This window comes from Herpailurus yagouaroundi, unplaced genomic scaffold (genome assembly GCF_014898765.1).
Source record: "Herpailurus yagouaroundi ecotype Mexico unplaced genomic scaffold, PumYag 162, whole genome shotgun sequence".
Lineage (NCBI taxonomy): Eukaryota > Metazoa > Chordata > Mammalia > Carnivora > Felidae > Herpailurus > Herpailurus yagouaroundi.
In genome coordinates this window covers 49,938,916-49,958,369 of record NW_024412403.1, presented here as the reverse complement: position 1 = coordinate 49,958,369, position 19,454 = coordinate 49,938,916, and the positions used below count along the sequence as shown (strand labels likewise).

At 38.6% G+C, this 19,454-nt stretch overlaps 1 protein-coding gene, 1 long non-coding RNA gene and 1 pseudogene across 3 annotated transcripts in view; 2 read left to right on the top strand and 1 right to left on the bottom strand.

Annotated features, from left to right (window-relative positions):
• ZBTB11 (zinc finger and BTB domain containing 11) overlaps positions 1-5,459 on the top strand; it is a 32,379-nt gene extending 26,920 nt beyond the window's left edge. For both annotated transcript variants that reach the window (XM_040484390.1, XM_040484391.1), the window contains exons 9-11: positions 1,935-2,093; positions 2,206-2,381; positions 2,760-5,459. In XM_040484390.1, the coding sequence (XP_040340324.1) occupies positions 1,935-2,093; positions 2,206-2,381; positions 2,760-3,277 (853 nt within the window). In that variant the 3' untranslated portion in view covers positions 3,278-5,459. The remainder of the gene's footprint in view (positions 1-1,934; positions 2,094-2,205; positions 2,382-2,759) is intronic.
• A 10,359-nt stretch (positions 5,460-15,818) lies between these two features.
• On the top strand, positions 15,819-15,889 carry LOC121036582 (uncharacterized; annotated as a pseudogene).
• Positions 15,890-16,041: 152 nt separating this feature from the next.
• Positions 16,042-16,400, bottom strand: LOC121035798 (uncharacterized). Its single transcript, XR_005793075.1, has 2 exons — positions 16,361-16,400; positions 16,042-16,143 (listed from the first exon to the last, which is right to left on the bottom strand). It is a non-coding gene; the product is annotated as an uncharacterized LOC121035798 (long non-coding RNA).
• Between the last annotated feature and the right edge of the window lie 3,054 nt (positions 16,401-19,454).

Below are 19,454 nucleotides of genomic sequence, written 5' to 3'. Positions count from 1 at the left end.
TAGACTCTTTTTCTTCTCTTCCTCTTTTTATTTTCCAAAGCATCTTGAAATGTCTTTTATAATTGAGGTAAAACTCACAAAAAATTCATCATTTTAAAGTGTACAGTTCACTAACTTTTAGTACATTCAGTACATTGTGGAAACATCACCACTGTCTGATTCCAGAATGCAGGCCCTTTTGGGGGGATCCTTGAGGGAGTCACCGGATAGGTCCAAAGAGACCAGCACAGTTCTTTAAGAAGAAGTCCCTCTGGCACCAGGAGCCCATCATGGGAATGCAGTCTTCATGGCTGCTGCTCAGCTGAGAAGCAGGGAAAGGGGATCAGGGGAGTTCAAATGCTACAAAGCTCTCTCACAAGATTTAATGATTTTTTTAATTTTTTTTAACGTTTATTTATTTTTGAGACAGCATGAATGGGGGAGGGTCAGAGAGAGAGGGAGATACAGAATCCGAAGCAGGCTCCAGGCTCTGAGCTGTCAGCACAGAGCCCGACACGGGACTGAAACCCACAAACTGGGAGATCATGACCTGAGCCGAAGTTGGATGCTTAACCAACTGAGCCACCCAGGCGCCCCTGATTTTTTTTTTTAATTAAACACTTGCCTGGCCACTGTACACTTTTAATCCATTTCTGGGGTTCTAATAAAATTGATCCTCATAGTTTTGGCTAGTTTTGGCCACTGCTTTTGTGAGCTTGTGGGGTTTCCTACTCTACCATATTTTCTTTTCTCACTTTTATTAGTCTTATTATAAAAAAAAATATTTTAGGAGTGCCTGGGTGGCTCACTCGGTTAAAGGTCCGACTTCAGCTCAGGTCATGAACTTGCGGTTTGTGGGTTTGCATTGGGCCCTGTGCTGACAGCTCAGAGCCTGGAGCCTGCTTCGGATTACGTCTCCCCTCTCTCTCTGTTCCTCCCCTGCTCGTGCTCTGTCTCTCAAAAATAAAGGTTTAAAAAATTTTTTTTTAATAAAATTATTTTATTATTAATAGATTTTTAGTTGCAAGTGAAAGAAAACACTACCTAAACTGGCCTGAATGAAAGGTGGTAAAATCTAGGGAGTTTGAATAGTTTAATGTAAACTAGATTCACATCTGTTAGCACTTGGTCTCTGAGACTCTGTGGACATGGCAGTAACAATGGTTTCAGCCTCACATCCTCTCGACTCCCAAATTGTCAAGCTGCTTTTCTGGTAGTTCCTATACAGGTTCTGAGATTGACGCCCATTGGATCTAGTTAAGTCATTCGATTATCCCTGGATCAGTAATTATAGCCAAGGGAATGCTGTGCTCTGATTGACTCAGGCCTGAGACAATTGCTCCATCTTTATGGTCGATGGTGAGGCCTACTCCAAACACATGGATGGAAAATGGGCGAGGATAAAAAGGGAGATCAGATGGGGTTTAGGGAGAGAAAGAAAATAAATGTCTTATACAATAGCCTTTGAGAGCTCTGCATGGTTCTTTCTAAAATGTTTCTAGTACTAGAAACAAAACAAACCAGCAAAGGGAAAAAAGAGGGTGTGGGGCAAGCCAAGAAACAGACTCTTAACTATAGAAAACAAACCAAGGGTTACTAGAGGGGCTGTGGGTGGGAAGATGGGTTAAATAAGTGATGGGGATTAAGGAGTACACTTGTTTCGATGAGCACTGGATGTACAGAAGGTTTGAATCACTATATTGTACCCCTAGTATCACATTGTAGGTGAACTCACTGGAATTTAAATAAAAACATTAAAAAGTAAAATGTCTCTAGTAGTTAAGAGCTAAAAGAACTTAAAACCTTTACTACAAGATTGGAATAGTAGCGCATTCTTGTGTTTTCAATTGGGATCATTTTCTAGAGTTATAAAACCCAAAAATATACTGAGTCTTGGAAATTTGTTTTAAAAAAATAATACAGTGATCTGATCGAGTTCTTGAATTTTATTGCAGATGTGAAAAAAGTTTCTTTGAAGCTAGAGATCTTCGTCAGCACATGAACAAACATCTTGGTGTGAAGCCATTCCAGTGCCAATTTTGTGATAAGTGCTATAGTTGGAAGAAAGATTGGTATTCCCATGTGAAGTCTCATTCTGTTACTGAGCCTTATAGGTAGGTAGATTGGAGCAGGATCTGAACTTAATTGAGATGTATGTACTTGGATTAATTTTTTTGTATGCTGGTGCTTTGGAAAAAATAATTTAGGTCCCCCCCCCCATTATAGGTGTAATATATGTGGCAAAGAATTTTATGAAAAAGCATTGTTCAGAAGGCATGTAAAGAAAGCTACCCATGGAAAAAAAGGAAGAGCGAAGCAGAACCTGGAACGGGTATGTGAACAATGTGGAAGAAAATTCACTCAGCTAAGAGAGTATAGGAGACACATGAACAACCATGAAGGTAACTATACTTCATCCTATGTATATATGTAAATAGAATAAAAAGCCAGTCTAATCGTGATTCCCCCTTTACCAGCCTTCTTGCCTGTTACCTCACCTTCCTTGACAAGAGATGAATTCTATATTATGTAAGATTTATTCACGTGATTGAGGTGATCCTGAACCTGGATACCTGATTGTTGTGTATGTAGATGGATTCCTTTTTTAGTGAGCTTAATATTGTAGGTCAGCATTTTTATGCTGAACTGGGCTATTTGAAGCTTCTGTTTCCTTATCCTAAGATTACAGGATTGCTGGGAAGGTTAAATGAGACTGTTCATGGAATCAGAATTGCCTCTCAGTAACTTGTATCTCTGGGAACACCTCTCTCTCTTAATAGGAGTTAAGCCATTTGAATGCTTAACATGTGGAGTAGCTTGGGCTGATGCCCGATCTCTAAAACGCCACGTCAGAACGCATACTGGTGAACGGCCCTACGTCTGCCCTGTATGTAGCGAAGCCTACATAGATGCTCGAACCCTCCGTAAACATATGACTAAATTCCACAGAGATTATGTGCCTTGCAAAATTATGCTGGAAAAAGATACCCTTCAGTTTCATAACCAAGGAACTCAAGTCGAGCATGCTGTTAGTATCTTAACAGCAGACATGCAGGAACAAGAAAGCAGTGGTCCTCAAGAACTTGAGACTGTGGTCGTGACAGGAGAGACCATGGAAGCACTCGAAGCCGTGGCAGCTACGGAAGAGTGTCCATCAGTATCTACGCTTTCTGACCAAAGTATTATGCAAGTGGTTAATTACGTGTTGGCACAACAGCAAGGACAGAAGCTGTCTGAAGTTGCAGAAGCGATTCAAACTGTCGAAGTAGAGGTGGCACATATTTCAGAAACAGAGTGAATATAGTCTTGGAGAAAGAAAGAAGGGTCCTAGCATTGTATACTGAACTCACAGAACATTTGTTTACAGTACTGTGCGACTGTCTGCCTAGAGCCTGTATGTCAAGGCTCTGGGCTCTTGGGTGAGGTTTTAACACTTCTAAATGATTTGTCTGGCTGATAGGTTCTGTTGAAAAGTCCATTTACTGTAAAGAAGTTGAAAACAAATATACTTGATGGCATTGGTTTATCATGGTGTACTTTTTATGAATTGATGTTTATAAAGGACTGTACTAAATTAAAAACTGTATAGTTTCACTTGCATTTTGACATGATCATCTACTTTGAGTTTAAAAGGCTGTACTAGTCAGATTTTCTTCTTTTATTCTCAAAATAGGTTCTGTGATTTCATTTGCCCTGTTTATAGGTCTAAAAAAATTCTAATATAAAGCATTTTAGTAGGATGCATAGGTACATTACATTTTTAAAATGCTTCGGTCTGTGATTCTTGACTTACTATTTATTTTAACCCCTTATAAGTCAGGGATTTATTCTGTTTTAAAGCACTTAATGAGTTACATGTTGTAATCAAGTTTGCACAGTATACTTATCTATATGGGGAGCCCTTAAATACATAGCTGATTTTTAAAATGCATGAAATGCCTATTAAAGCCTTACTATATACTATCTCTTCAAGGCAAGTAAATTGACCACGAGCAAAGAACACTGTTATTAAACACTGTTGATGGGAAATTTCTTCTTGATAACATGGGACAATAAATGGAAAAAAAAAGATCTCATTCTTTTGCTGAAAGAATGAACAAGTTAAAACTAGATTTGGTATGTTTGCAGCTTTTGTATCATGTTTAATTGTTCAATTTTGTTGAAAAACTGCAATTTAGAAATAGGATAGCAATATAGACATCTAAAGCGGTCCTGAGGATACCATATAATTGTTGAGTAACTTCAGAATAGTGAAGTCTTCAATTCAGCCCTCATTATAGTATACTACTCAAAGAAATTGATTATGGTCCACCAAATTGTTGGAAGTAAATTATTTTTAAAAGTTACTTGTGAATTATATTAATTTGTGTGTTTGATTTTTAAATTCCCACTTGTAGAAGCTATCCAGTTTTCTGATTTTCTGATTTTCAAAATAACCATAGGGAGATGCCACATTTCTCTCCTGTGGGTAGCTACCACTCAAACTATAATTGTTAAAATTAAACTTTTTAAGTATTAGCAGCTAATATAAAGTATAAAATGAAAATAAAAGCAAATCACATGTAAATCATTCCTAAAGCACAAGAAAAGAATGTGCCTTGATGTACATATATTATTAAGATACTTATTCCAGTTTACTTTAAGAATAGCTTAAAAGATAAAGAATAAATGTGATGCCATGCATGCGTTCTACCTGCATATGTAATATTTGCATTTGCAAATTTCCCATTGTCTCTATAGCTGTGTGGCTGACTTTTGAATTTTAAGTGAATTGACATACAGTCTATAACTTTACAATGGCTGCTTGTTTATTGTATCTTTCAGTTAGTGAAAATGTGTTTCAACCTGACTAAAATTTGGAATTGTGTCTTTTATGTTCCATCCTCACTGTTACTAGATTTAGTTAATTGTATAAGACTGTTGATGTATGTCAAAAATATGTAAATAAAACATGTCGAATCTTGTTTAAAAGCATAAGCTTTGGAGTTGAGCTTGTCACTATTTTCAAATTATAAATCAGTGGCCGTTATTTGATAGGTTGATTCAGTTTTATAGTGGTATGGGGGGCTCTTCTCTGTTTACAGTTCCTTTTTAGAAACACGGGCTGTTTTGTTGCTGTCAGTGACTTTCCCCATTGGGCACTCCCAATTATCACTACTGCTGTTAAGCAGTTTGAGTCTTTGCTGTTAGTCACTGAAACGTGTATGTTGTTGATAGAAATGAATTAATTTTCTAACACGGTTTTTAATCTGTTTTATTAAAAGTGGCTCACAGAATTTCACAAGGTTGCCTGAACTGCTGGGCTTAGAGCTAATCCAAACCTTCCTTCAGTGTTTTGTGATTTTTAATAGCATTGGTGTAAACTGTGCATGCATGATATTTCCTGCTCATGATTCTTGTCAAAACTCTATCTCTTGGGAGTTCCTAAATTTACATCTAATGTTTGGAACATACACAATAAAAGCCTTTCCTTCCCCTGATCTTATATATTTGATCAGTTACAGTTTATAGAGGCTTGTGGAGCAAAGGTACATAAGTAACTTATTTAATCAGTTTAAATATATCATGCTTGGGGTCCCTGAATGACTTGGTTGGTTAAGCTTCCAACTCTTGACTTAAGCTCAGGTCATGATCTCACATGGGATTGAGACCTATATGGGGCTCTGCCCTTGGCAGTGCAGAACCTGCTTGGGATTCTCTCTCTCTCACCCTTTGTTTCCCCCCCCCCCCCCCCCCGCCATTTGCTCTCTCTCTCTCAAAATAAATATTTAAAAATATGCTTATAAAGTTTAAATACTGCTGTTTATTTGATTTTTCCTTGAGAGTTTTATAAATTTTAGAGTATGAACTCCTCTCCAATAGAGCCTTATATTTAGGAAGCCTGTGCCACCCACCTAGGTTGAGGGTGGGTCCTTCCAGATCAGTTTTTTGTTTACTTCTGCTAGGAGTCTCCAGGAGTATCAGTGGTTAGGTACTATGGTTTCTTGGACCATTGCCTGTAAACTTGAACTTCAGGCGAGTCTGAGGGCAAATTCGTGGTTCTAAATCTTCAAGGGAGACCTTTTGCCCACTGAGAGCCCAGCCTGGGACAGACAAATTCACACATCTGCCTACCCTAGGGAACTGTTTCTTTTCTTTCTTACTTTTTTCTTTTCTTCTTTTTTCTTTTCTTTTCCTTTCTTTTTCTTTTCTTTTCTCTTTTTTTTCTTTCTTCTTTTCTTCTTTCTCCCTTCCTTCTTTTCCTTCTCTTCCTTTCCCTTCGTTGTGTATTTTGAGAGGGAGGAGAGAAAGAATCCTAAGCAGGCTATACATTGAACACAGATCCTTGTTGGGTTGAGGGGGACAGGGGTAGACCTTGATCTCATAAACTGTGAGATCATGACTGAAATCAAGAGACATTTAATGGACTGAGCCAGCCAGGTGCCCCTGAACTGAGTTTTTTCTTAATTGTTCTTTCATTGAAGATGTAGTTCTTAAGTGGTCCCAGATTTTGGCGGAGGGGGGGGGGTTGTTTTTGTTTTTTCATTTTAAAGTAGGCTCCATGCCCAATGTGGGTCTTGAAATCCTGACCCTGAGATCAAGAGTCACATGCTCTGCTGACTGAGCCAGCCTGGTGCTCAGTTGTTTCAGTGTTGTGTGGAATTACTTTTTCCAGTTTCTGTAGACCTAAATCCTGATGTTTCCTTTTAGCTGTCAAAAGCCAGCCTCTCTGAAACGGCCAATCTCATCTGTCACAAGGCTACTACACGTTTAATTCAGTTTCCTCTTATTTGGGGACCCTAGAACACTGCATTTCTTATAAACTTAGTACTGTGATTTTCAAAGGAGTTTGTTACATTTTATCTAGTGGAGAGTTTCAGGTATTTTAATCTCTTCCAAACTCTGGAAACCAAATCATGTTGTTTCTTTATATATTTTCCCCTCTGTTTACTCTTTACTTCCAAAAGTTTTATTTCTATCCTCAATACCTCTTTCATTCCCCCTCATCTTAGCTACCATTTCTCATAACCTTGGTGTTCCTCAACCTGATCTTCAACTGTTCTTAATTATATATTCATTTTAAAAATTATATTTCTGGGGGCACCTGGGTGGCTCAGTTAAGCGTCTTTTTTTTTTTTTTTAAGTTTATTTATTTTGAGAGAGAGAGAGCAAGTAGGGTAAGGAGAGGGAAAGAGAGAATCCCAAGCAGGCTCCATACTGTTAGCACAGAGCCTGATGCAGGGCTCAAACTCACAAACCGTGAGATCATGACCTGAGCTGAAATGAAGAGTTGGACACCTAACCAACTGAACCAGCCAGGCACTCCTGAGTGTCCACCTCTTGATCTTGGCTCAGGTTATGATCTCACAGTTTGTGGGTTCGAGCCCCGCACTGGGCTCTGCACTGACAGCATGGAGCCTGCTTGAGGTTCTCTCTCCCTCTATCTCCCCATCCTATCTCTCTCTCTCAAAATATTTATTTATTTATTTATTTCTGGGTGCCTGGCTGGCTTGGCCAGTAGAGCATGAAACTTGATCTGAGGGTCATGATTTCAAGCCCTATGTTGGGCATGGAGCCTACTTTAAAAAAATAAAGACTAAAGAACACCTGGGTGGCTCAGTCAGTTGAGTGTCCCGACTCTTGATTTTGGCTCAGGTCATGATCCCAGGGCCATGGGATGAAACCCTATATCAGCTCCCATGCTGAGCATGGAACCTGCTTGAGATTCTTTCTCTCCCTCTGCCCCTCTCCCCTGCTCGATCTCTTTCTCAAAAAATAAAATGATAAAGATTGAAAAAGAATTTTCATTTTTATTTGAGAGAGCACAAATGGGAAGGGGCAGAGAGAATCCCAAGCAGGGTCTGCACTGTCAGCTCAATCTCATGAATGTGAGATCATGACCTGAGACAAAATCAAGAGTCGGATGTTTAACCAACTGAGCCACCCAGGCGCCCCTAAAATTATATTCCTTATACTAGCATTTACAGTTGGTTCTTCATAGGTGCTTATTCCTGCTTCCCTTTTCCATTCATCTTATTTTGCTGGTTGGATGTATTATGTTCATTTTAAATTCTTGCTGTGTTCTTGTGCTCTGCAAAAAATTACATGTGTATACCACAACTTCACATTCTACCACTGATGGATGTTTGGGTTATTTTCAGTTTAGGGTTATCCTGAAGAATGCTGTAAGGACCATTTTTATTTCCTTGGCATTTATGGGTATGCTTTTCTGTTGGGTACATGACTTACAGTAGAATCTGAGGTACTTCGCTTTGTGAACCAAAATATTTTCCAAAGAGATTATTCCAGTTACCCTCACCAGTGGCGGCTGCTCAGTGTGCTTGCTTACTTACTGTGTGCTGTTCTGAGATGTCTGTGCTTCGTATCCCATGTCGTTTTAATTTACACTGCCCAGATGACTAATAAAGCTGAACACCTTTTCATATATTTGCAGGCCGTTTAGATATCCTTGTTGTGAGGTCATTGAATATCCTACCCATTTTGTAATTAGATTGTCTTTTTTCTCTTTCAGAAAACAAGCCATTTGTTACTGTTTTGCAATTGCCATCTCCTGTTTTAGAGCTTGTCTTTTCATTCTCTTAATGATATCTTTTGGTGAATGTAAGTGTTTAAGGTAGTCCCAATTTATAAATTTATGCCCTTTTACAAAATCTTTCCCTGCCCAAAGATCATTATAATATTTTCCAATCTTTTTTTAAAAGTTTTCTACTTTTGCCTTTTGTATTTAGATTTATAATCCATCTGAAGTAGAGGTATGTGTCAAGCTTTTTTATATGTGTGGATTTCCAGTTGTGTACACAATTTTCTGAATACGCTGATTTTTTCCATTGTTCAGGAATGCCATCTTATAAATCAAAGGTCCATGCATATGTAGATTTCTTTCTGGAATCTATTCTGCCTCTTTGCTTTATTTCTATATTCTTGCACCAATTCCTTGCAATACCAACTTGCAACAATACTGAATCCTTACAGTAATTAGGACCATACTGTCTTAGTTTCTTAATTATTGTAGGTTTACAATAATTTTGATATCTGATAGAGTAAATCCTCTCACTTTACTCTTATTTCAGATTGTCTTGTATGCTCTCTCCCTGTAAAATCTATAATGAACTTAACCAATTTCTGTAATAAAATCCTGTTGGGATTTTGACTGGAATTGCATTGAACTTATAGAGATCAGTTTGGAGAGAATTGATATATTTATAACTGAATTTTCATTCCATGAACATATTTCTTCACTTATGTAAGTCATCTTTAATATCTCTCAAAATATTTTACAGTTGGTGTAAACGTATTATATATTTATGCAATTGCGAATGCTATTTTTTATTTTTCAGTTTGTTGGCATATAAAAATACAAAACACTTTTGTATATTATGGGAACTTTCATCTGATAAATGCTGTGTACAAAACCACAGCAAAACATTCCAAAAGATGAAAACTGGTTAAAATTTTCTGACATTGGAAATAAGACATTTTATCCAACAACCTTTCTAAATTCCCTTATTAATTTCGATAGTTTTGACTGTCTCCATACCCAGTTATGTTATCTGCAAATAAGTTTTATTTCTCCTATTCCAATTCTAGCTTGCCTTATTGACCTCCATAGGACTTCTAATACAATGTTAAGTAAATGTGACAGTTGGAATCCTTATCTCTTTTCCCATCTTGGAGTGAAAATCTGAGATTAACATGATGAAGTAGATAGCTTCAGAATGGGGGCTTATTGCCAGAAAAACTGACCATGTGATTAGAGAGAGAACTTTTAGCCTCATCTCCCAACCTCCAGAGGAGGGGAGAGGGTCTCCAGCTCTGAATTGAGTAATTTTTTTTTTAATATTTATTCTACAGAGAGAGAATGCAAGCAGGGGAGGGGCAGAGAGCGAGGGGGACAGAGGGTCTGAAGTGGGTTCTGTGCTGACCACAAAGAGCCCAATGCAGGGCTTGAACTCACAAACTGTGAGATCATGACCTGAGCTGAAGTCAGCTGTTTATTAACCGAGCCACCCAGGCGTCCGTTGATTAATTTATTCTTTAAAAATGTTTATTTTCAGACAGAGAGTGAGCACTAGCAGGGGAGGGGCAAGAGAGAGGAGAGAGAATATCCCAAGCATGCTCTGTGCTGTCAGTGCATAGCCTCCTGCGGGGCTCCATCTCAAGAACCATGAGATCATGACCTGAGCCAAAATCAAGAATGGGTCGCTTAACTGACTGAGCCACCCAGGTGCCCCTTAATTCATTAATTTAGTTAACCATGCTCATGTCATGAAACCTCAACAAAGCTTGAAGAGGCTCAGAGAGCTTCCTGGTTGCTGCACATACTGATGGACTAGGTGGGTGTCACACCCCAACTCCATAGGGATAGAAGGTCCTGTGCTCCTTGCTTCCAGATCTTGTGCTATAGGTTTCTTCCACCTGGCTATTCCCGAGTTGTATCCTTTATAATAAAACTGTAATTTTAAGTATAGCACTTTTAGTGACTTCTTCGAGTTGTTCTAGTAAATTATCAAAGGAGGAGCTCCAGAGAAGCCCCCGAATTTGTAATCAGCCATGCAGAAGAGTGGGTGGTTTGGAGATATCCAAGACTCGCAGCTGGCATCTGAAGTGGATGCAGTCTTGTGGGACTGAGCCCTTGTGGTGTGGGGGTCTGTGCTAACTCCAGGTGGTGTCATAAATGAATTGTATGTAAAAGTCTGTGGTATGTGAACTAAAGACCACTCCTTCCCCAACTACCTCAGCTCAGGGAGTTGAAGACACCACTCCAGACTGCTGCATCCAAGATCACAGGACTCACTCTCCCACCAGCTCCCAGTTGGAGGGCTGTCTTCCTGGGAGGTTCAGGCCATCGGTCTTTCACATCCTGCTCCCAGCTATCTGGTACTGAGATAAGGTCTGGTATGTGTAGTTGAAAGCTGGCGGCTCCCTTCTTGCTCCCAGCTACCACTTGTGGAACAAAGGTTCCACCTTGGGCAAAGTGAGCTGAGAAGATTGAAGCTCTGACCACTGTTGTCTCTGTTCATGAGGTGGTGGTTGCCTTTCTTAACAAACTTTCATAGATTTTTCTTGAATAGATGTCCTTCATTTGCTGTTTGATCATTTCCAGAGACTTTAAATGGTTGCTTTTATTTCTGTTTTTACAATTTTCACTGGTTTCACTGGGAAGCATGTTAGCACAACTCCTCATCTGTCATACAAGAAGTTGATCCTCCTCCAAGACATTTTCAATATTTTAGGGGCACCTAGGTGGCTTGGTCGGTTAAAGTTCATGAGATAAAGCCCCATGCCAGGCTCTTTGCTGACAGCACAGAGCCTGCTTGGGATCCTCTCTCTCCCTCTTACTAGGCTCCTCCCCAACTTGCTCATACATGCTCTCTTTCTCAAAGTGAATAAACATTAAACATTTTTAAAAACCGTTCTCAATATTTCAGTGTTCTTTTCAGGCGCACATGTAACATTCTTCAGGATAGATCACGTTAGGCCACAAGATTCAATAATTTAAGAAGACTGAAATTGTATCAAGTAACTTTCTGACCACAACTGTATGAAACTAGAAATTAATAACAAAAAAAAAACTGGAAGAAACATAAACACATGGACACTAAACAATATGCTACTAAAAAATATATGGGACAACAGAGAAGCCAAAGTAGAAATCAAAAAATACATGGAAAAAATGAAAATGGAAATACAACACTCCCATAAATCCTTGGGATGCAGCAAAAGCAATTCTAGGAGGAAAGTTTATAGCAATACAGACCTACCGTTAAGAAATAAGAAAAATCTGGGGCACCTGGGTGGCTCAGTTGGTTTAGCGTCCGATTTCGGCTCTGGTCATAATCTGAGTTTGTGAGTTTGAGCCCCACATCAGGCTTTGCGCTGACAGCACAGAGTTTGCTTCAGATTCTCTGTCTCCCTCTCTCTCTGCCCCTCCCTGCTCCTGCATGTTAAGATAAATAGACTAACATTAAAAAACATTAAATAAGAAAAATCTCAAACCATCTAACCTTACACCTGAAATAACTAGAAAAAGAAGAAAAAGACCAAAGTTAGTAGGAGGGAAATAACAAACATTAGAGAAGAAATAAATGGAGAGACTAAAAATAAACAATAGATCAATGAAACCAAGACCTGGCTCTTTCAAAAGATAAACAAAATTATAATTCTTTAGGCAGAATCATCAAGAGAGAGGACTCCAATAAATAAAATAAAAAATGAGGGCTGCCTGGCTGGCTCAGTTGATGGAGTGTATGACTCTTGATCTCAGAGTCATGAGTTCAAGCCCCACAATAGGTATGGAGCCTGCCTAAAAATAAAGTCAGAAATGAAAGAGGAAAAATAACAACCAATACCAAAAGAATACAAAGGATTATAAAAGAATAGTAAGAAAAATTATATGCCAACAAACTTGATAATGTAGAAAAATGGATCAATTTCTACAAACATATTCTTCCAAAACTGAATCAGGAAGAAATAGGAAATTTGAACAGACCAATTGTTAGTAATTAACTTGAATTGGTAATCAAAAAACTCCCAACAAACAAAAATCCAGAACCAGATGCCTTCATAGGTGAATTGTACCAAACATTTAAAGAAGGGTTAATACCTATCCTTGTCAAACTATTCCAAAAATGGAAAATTTCCAAATTCATTCTACAAGGCCAGCATTACCAAAACCAGACAAAGATGCTAAAAAAAAAAAAAAAAAAAAAAACAAATACAACATAAAACAAACAAATGGGCCAATATCCCTGATGAACATAGATAAAAAAAAAAAACCCATCAAATATTAGCAAACTAAATTCAAAAAGATCATTCACTGGGGCACTTGGCTGGCTCAGTTTGTATAGCATGTGACTTGACCTTGGGGTCATGATTTTGAGCTCTGTATTCTGTATATTTTCTATCTTGAAATATGCTGAAGATTATTTTATGAACACGCACATGGTCAGTTTTTGCAAATGTTTCATAAAAATGTAAAAATATCTGGGCACCTGGATGGCTCAGTTGGTTAAGCGTCTGACTCTGGATATCAGCTCAGATCATGATCTCACTGTTCATGGGATCCAGCCCAGCATTGGGCTCCACGCTGACAAAGCAGAGCCTCTTTGGGATTCTCCCTCTCCCTCTGTCCCTCCCCCACTCATGCTCGCTCTCTCTCTGTCTCTCTCAAAATAAACTTAAAAATTCTGCATTTTGGGCACTGTTTTAATGTGTCAATTAGGTTTAAATATTACTTTTGTTGTTCAAATATTCTGTACCCATACTGATTATGTTTTGGCCTGCTTGTTCTATCGGTTACTATGAGTAGCTTATTAAAATATCCCTGTATAAATGTGAATATGCCTATTTCTCCTTTTAATTCTGACAATTTTTGCTATACATATGTATCTTAAAGTGTTATTAGGTAAATAAAATATAGAATTCTATCTTCTTAAGTGCCCTTTATAATACTCTTGGCTTCAAGTACTTTGGCTGAAATTAAAATAGCTAGATCAGCTTTTCTGGCATTTACATGGTGTATTTTACCATCCTCATGCTTTCAACCTGTCCATATCAAGATCTCTTGGGATGTCTGGGTGGCTCAGTTGGCTCAGTGTTCAACTTTGGCTCAGGTCATGATCTCATGGTTCCTGGGTTTGAGCCCTGTGTTGGGCTCTGTGCTGACAGCTCAGATTCAGATTCTGTGTCTCCCTGTCTCTCTGCTTCTCCCCTGCTCAAGCTCTGTCTCTCTCAAAAATAAATAAGCATTAAAAAAATTTTTAAAGGACTCTTGTATAGTTGCCCTTTTTTATGATTATTTTTAATTTTTTTAATGTTTATTTTTTTGAGACAGAGCACAAGCAGGGGAGGGGAGAGAGAGACACAGAATCTTAGGCTCCAGGCTCTGAGCCATCAGCACAGAGCCTGACACAGGGCTTGAACTCATGAACCTTGAGATCATGAACTGAGCTGAAGTCAGAAGCTTAACTGACTGAGCCACCCAGGCGTTCCTATTTATTATTTTTTAAGTTTATTTATTTTGAGTGTGTGCAAGCACGCACATGTAGGGGAGGGGCAGAGAGAGAAAGGGAGAGTCTCAAGCAGGCTCTGCACTTTCAGTGTCGAGCCCAATTTGGCCCTCAAACTCATGAACTGTGATATCATGACCTGAGCCAAAGTCAGATGCTTAACCAACTGAACCACCCAGGCACCCTGCCCCCATTGCCTTTTTTTTTTTTTTTTTTAAATCCAGGCTGCCAATCTTTGTCTTTCCATAGTAGTGTAATATTTAGTTCAATTAAAAAGTAAGGCATAATTACCAACATATGTGCATACAAATCTGTCATTTAACTTTTTTTTTGCCCTGCCTGTTCCACATTTTTCTTTTCAGACTTTTTGAAAAATTCCGTTCCCCTCCTCCATTTAGCTTGTTATTTATATATTGTTTTAACTGTTACTCAGTAGTTTGCTTGGTATTCAAATTCTTGGCACAGTGTCTTCTATTTCATGGGCATCCACTTCATAAGCTGTAGAGCTGTGTACATTCAGATACATATAATCCCATTCAAAAGATGCAGAAACAGACAGAAGCAGTGAAATGGTCTCTCAACTCCCATACCTAAGTGGTACTTACCATTATACAATCAGGCCTCGTGTTGACCACATCCCTTCAAATATCCTAGTGCCCTTTGAAAACTCTCTATTGACTTTCTGTCATCATCTGTTACTTACCTAAATTCTGGCTGGAGGTTTTTCTTAAAATCTTTAAAAGCTACCCTGTATATATTTGTAAACATTTCCCCCTCTTCAGCATCTACCATTCTCCCATGTACGTAGGTCCAAACTCTTAAGTCATCTGGGATGTTTCCATTTCTCCCACCGATTCAGCCACTGCCTTCCTTAGCAAAACCTCTGATCTGTTACTTCTATCTCATTACTGCTACCATACCACTAGGAGTTTTTATGAACTCATTCATGCAGCATGCTACCAATACCAATATTCATGCATGCCCTATTTCCTTTTTGCTTTACGCACATTACTTCCAGATTATTTAAAACATCTTGAAGCTCCCCAGTTCTCTAATGGCTCTGTGCCTAGAGCAAAGAAACTACAAATAGGGATGAAAGTAACTTTGTATGGGGCAAGAGATTCCTGTTACAATTCTCCATTTCAGCATGGTGGCACTACCAGCATACCTTATTAAACGCTGGCATAGAAAAGCAACTGCTTAAGTTACTCCTATCAGAGAAAGCATAATCTCTGATAAAAGTGATAAAGATTCCTGATTTTCTTCCTTAGAGTGTCACATGGCCAATGCCTACCATACATAGCATGGGATAGAATGAGAAGAACAATCAGCTGGGAGAGTGACCTTTTTTTTTTCTCAAAGTGGTCCTCTGAGTATAATTACACTGACATCTTGCTTTGAGAAATTTGCTTGTATGGTTATATAGGTATGAATGTTTATACACAGATTAAGTTTATACCCACACACAGCATTACAATAGTGTTAGTGTTAGAATATTTGGGGGGTTTTATACCCAACTAAATATTATTTATATTTATGGTGAAGAGAGGCATCTTGTGAAACTGAGTCAAACCATTGCTCACACCTTGATTTATTAAAAATTTTTTTAAACTTTGTTTCTTTTTGAGAGAGACAGACAGACAGAGTGGGGAGAGGGGAAGAGAGAGAGGGAGACACCGAATCTGAAGCAGGCTCCAGGCTCCAAGGTGTCAGCACAGAGCCCCACACAGGGCCCAAACCCAAAAGCCGTGAGATCATGACCTGAGCCAAAGTCAGACGCTTAACTGATTGAGTCACCCAGGCGTCCTAATAAACTTTTATTATTTTTTAATCACTTCTTGGCCTTTTGGCTAAGATCAAGTGTATTTTTATTATTTTTATTTTTTAAATTTACATCCAAGTTAGTTAGCATATAGTGCAACAATGATTTCCGTAGATTCCTTAATGCCCCTTAGCCATTTAGCCCATCCCCCGCCCCACAAACCCTCTGGCAACCCTGTTTGTTCTCCACATTTAAGAGTCTCTTTTGTCCCCCTCCCTGTTTTTACATTCCTTTTGCTTCCCTTCCCTTATGTTCATCTGTTTTGTATCTTGAAGTCCTCATATGAGTGAAGTCATACATTTGTCTTTCCTTAATTTCGCTCAGCAGAATACCCTCTAAGGGCGTCTGGGTGGCTCAGTCAGTTGAGCGACTTCGGCTCAGGTCATGATCTTGCAGTCTGTGAGTTTGAGCCCCGAGTTGGACTCCGTGCTGACAGCTCAGAGCCTGGAGCCTGCTTCGGATTCTGTGTCTCCTTCTCTCTCTGCCCCTCCCCCACTCATGCTCTGTGTCTCTGTCAAAAATAAATAAACATTAAAAAAAAAAAAAAAACCTCTAGTTCCATCCATGTAGTTGCAAATGGCAAGATTTCATTCTTTTTTGATTGCTGAGTGATACTCCATTGTATTTATATACCACATCTTCTTTATCCATTCATCCATCAGTGGACACCTAATAAACTTTTTTTAAAGAGCCATTTTAGGTTCACTGCAAAATTGGGCAGAAAAGCAGTTCCTATATACCCTGTCCCCACACATTACACATCATTCTCGATTTGCATCTTCATTGGGGCGCCTGGCTGGCTCAATCAGTAAAGCATACAACTCTTGATCTGAGGGTTTAAAGTTCAAGCCCCATGTTGGGTGTAGAGATTACCTAAAAATCTTTTTTTTTTTTTATTTTTTTTTAACGTTTATTTCTGAGAGAGACAGAGCATGAATGGGGGAGGGGCAGAGAGAGAGAGGGACACAGAATCTGAAGCAGGCTCCAGGCTCTGAGCTGTCAACACAGAGCCCGACACAGGGCTTGAACCCACAAACTGTGAGATCATGACCTGAGCCGAAGTCAGATGCTTAACTGACTGAGCCACCCAGACACCCCACCTAAAAATAAAATGTTAAAAAAAAAATTGCATCTTCAGTTAGATTTGCTTTAAACATTTGCAAATAAATGTTTCAACATCTAATTAGTACTTAAATTCTTTCAATGTTACTTTCTTTGCATTACTGGATTTCAAGTGTTCTGCTTATTTTGATCTTTTTTTTTTTATAATCAAGGTATATAAATTATATAGGAACTTTGTTTTATTTCGAGACATGGTTATGTGGGTAAATTCATAGTTCCTATCGATCTATCCAAGTTTTACATCAACTATGATTTAGTTATGGAATTCTAAAAGAAGCAGAAATATTAAAATAAGCAACTCCAGGTGTATGACCAGCATAAGGACAACACTAGATTCTCAGTGAAATGCATTTGTATGACAATGCCAATCAGTGATACATGCAAGAGTTCAGGCAACTGTTCCTGAAGTAATGTTATAGTGGTTATCCTTGATATTTTACATAGTACGTAACAGCTTTTATTTTTCCTAAATATTAAGCAATGTGAATGCAATGAATACTGCAGATAAAGTGTCCCCCAAAAGGACTTACTCTTAGAAAAAAACACAGATTTAGGATAACAGCACACTTACACTACATGAAAAATGGACAAAGATGTCTATGTCCATGTGCAATAATTAAGTGGATATCTATTGTGATGTGGGTCAAAGCCTTTGGTCTAAGTAAGAAAAATTCTCATATATCTAATTCAGACATGCTAGAATGACATCTACCCTAATTCACCTTATTTAGGGATACTTCCACTCCCACTCATTTTCTCCAATGATCCAAGTAATGCAGGATCAATATAGGAAATTTGCAAAGTGTACGACATGAAAAAAAGTAAAAAACAAAAACTAAAAGCAAGAATTATTGCTAACCAACGATTCCCATGAAGGTGAAAGGTTACAGATCACTAGGGACTTGTCATGCAGCTGAATTAGGGATTTCCAAATTTCTTCTTCATCGTTGATGGTGAGCACCTTGGTATGCTGCTCTTTCCTGCTGCAGGCACATCATCTCCTCAAAGATCTGAAAGTTGGCCTCTTGGTCCCTCCTGTAAGATGTTAAATCTTTTCCTTTCTTACTTCTTTCCTCTGCCTTAGGGTGGTGTTTCTTCTTACAGACACTACTTCTGCTCCACCTGAGAGTTCTGTTAACAATCTTTATTTATTTATTTTTAAATGTTTTTATTTTTGAGACAGAGACAGCATGAGCACGGGGTGGGCAGAGAGAGAGGGAGACACAGAATCTGAAGCAGGCTCCAGGGTCTGAGCTGTAAGCACAGAGCCCAACACGGGGCTCGAACTCACAGACCGTGAGATCATGACCTGGGCTGAAGTCGGACGCTTAACCGACTGAGCCACCCAGGCGCCCTGACATGTTAACAATCTTTATACAGATCTTTCTCAACTTAGGATGGCGTTACTTCCCCATAAATCCATTGTAGTTGAAAATATTAAATCAAAAATGCATTAGTACACCTAGCCTACTGAACACCATAGCTTAGCCTAGCCTAACTTAAAGGTGCTCACTCAGAACACTGACATTAGCCTACAGTTGGGCAAAACCATGTAACACTGTTTTATAATAAAGTGTCTAATACCTCATGTAATTTATTGAATACTGTAGTGAAGGTGAAAAACAGAAAAAAGTCAGTTAAGCATCCAACTTTGGCTCAGGTCACGATCTCACAGTTCGTGAGTTCAAGCTCCATGTTGGGCTCTGTGTTGACCATTCAGAGCCTGGGGCCTGCTTCGGATTCTGTCTCTCTCTCTCTCTCTGCCCTCTCCTGCTCACGCTCTCTCAAAAATAAACAAACATTAAAAAAAAAAAAAGAATGATTTTATGTGTACAGAATAGTTTTAAGTGTATTGATTGCTTATACTTGTGATCCCATGGCTGACTGGGAGTTGTGGCTCGCTGTTGCCCAGTATCACCAGACAGTGTGGTACTTCATACTTCCAGTCTGGGAAAAGATAAATATTTCAAATTTGATGTATGAAAAAAAATAAAATTCAAAGTATGGTTTCTACTGAATGTATATTATTATTTATTTATTTTTTAGTAATCTCTACACCCAATGTGGGACTCTGACCCCCAACCCTGAGATCAGTCACATGCTTTTCTGAGCCAGCCAGGCACCCCACCACCCCAAATGTGTATCACTTTTACACCATCATAGAGTTGAAAAATTACAAGTCAAACCATTCATAAGTTTGGGACCATCTGCATTAGTTTTCCCTTGTTGATATAATGCTGAAAAAGCCTTTGAAAAAAATTCAACACCCATTCCTGATAAAAGCACTTACGAAAATGAATTGGTAGATATCTTTAACATGAAAAAATGTTTACCTTAATCCTAAAGTCAGTGTCTTATTTAATGGTAAAATACTGGAGACATTCCTACTGACAACAAGACTAAGGCAAGGGTGCGCATTATTTCTCTTATTCAATACTGTACTAGCAGTATTAAGCAAGGCTGTTAGATAAGAAAAATGAATTACAGGCACAAAAATTGGTAAAGAAGTAAAACCAGCTCTA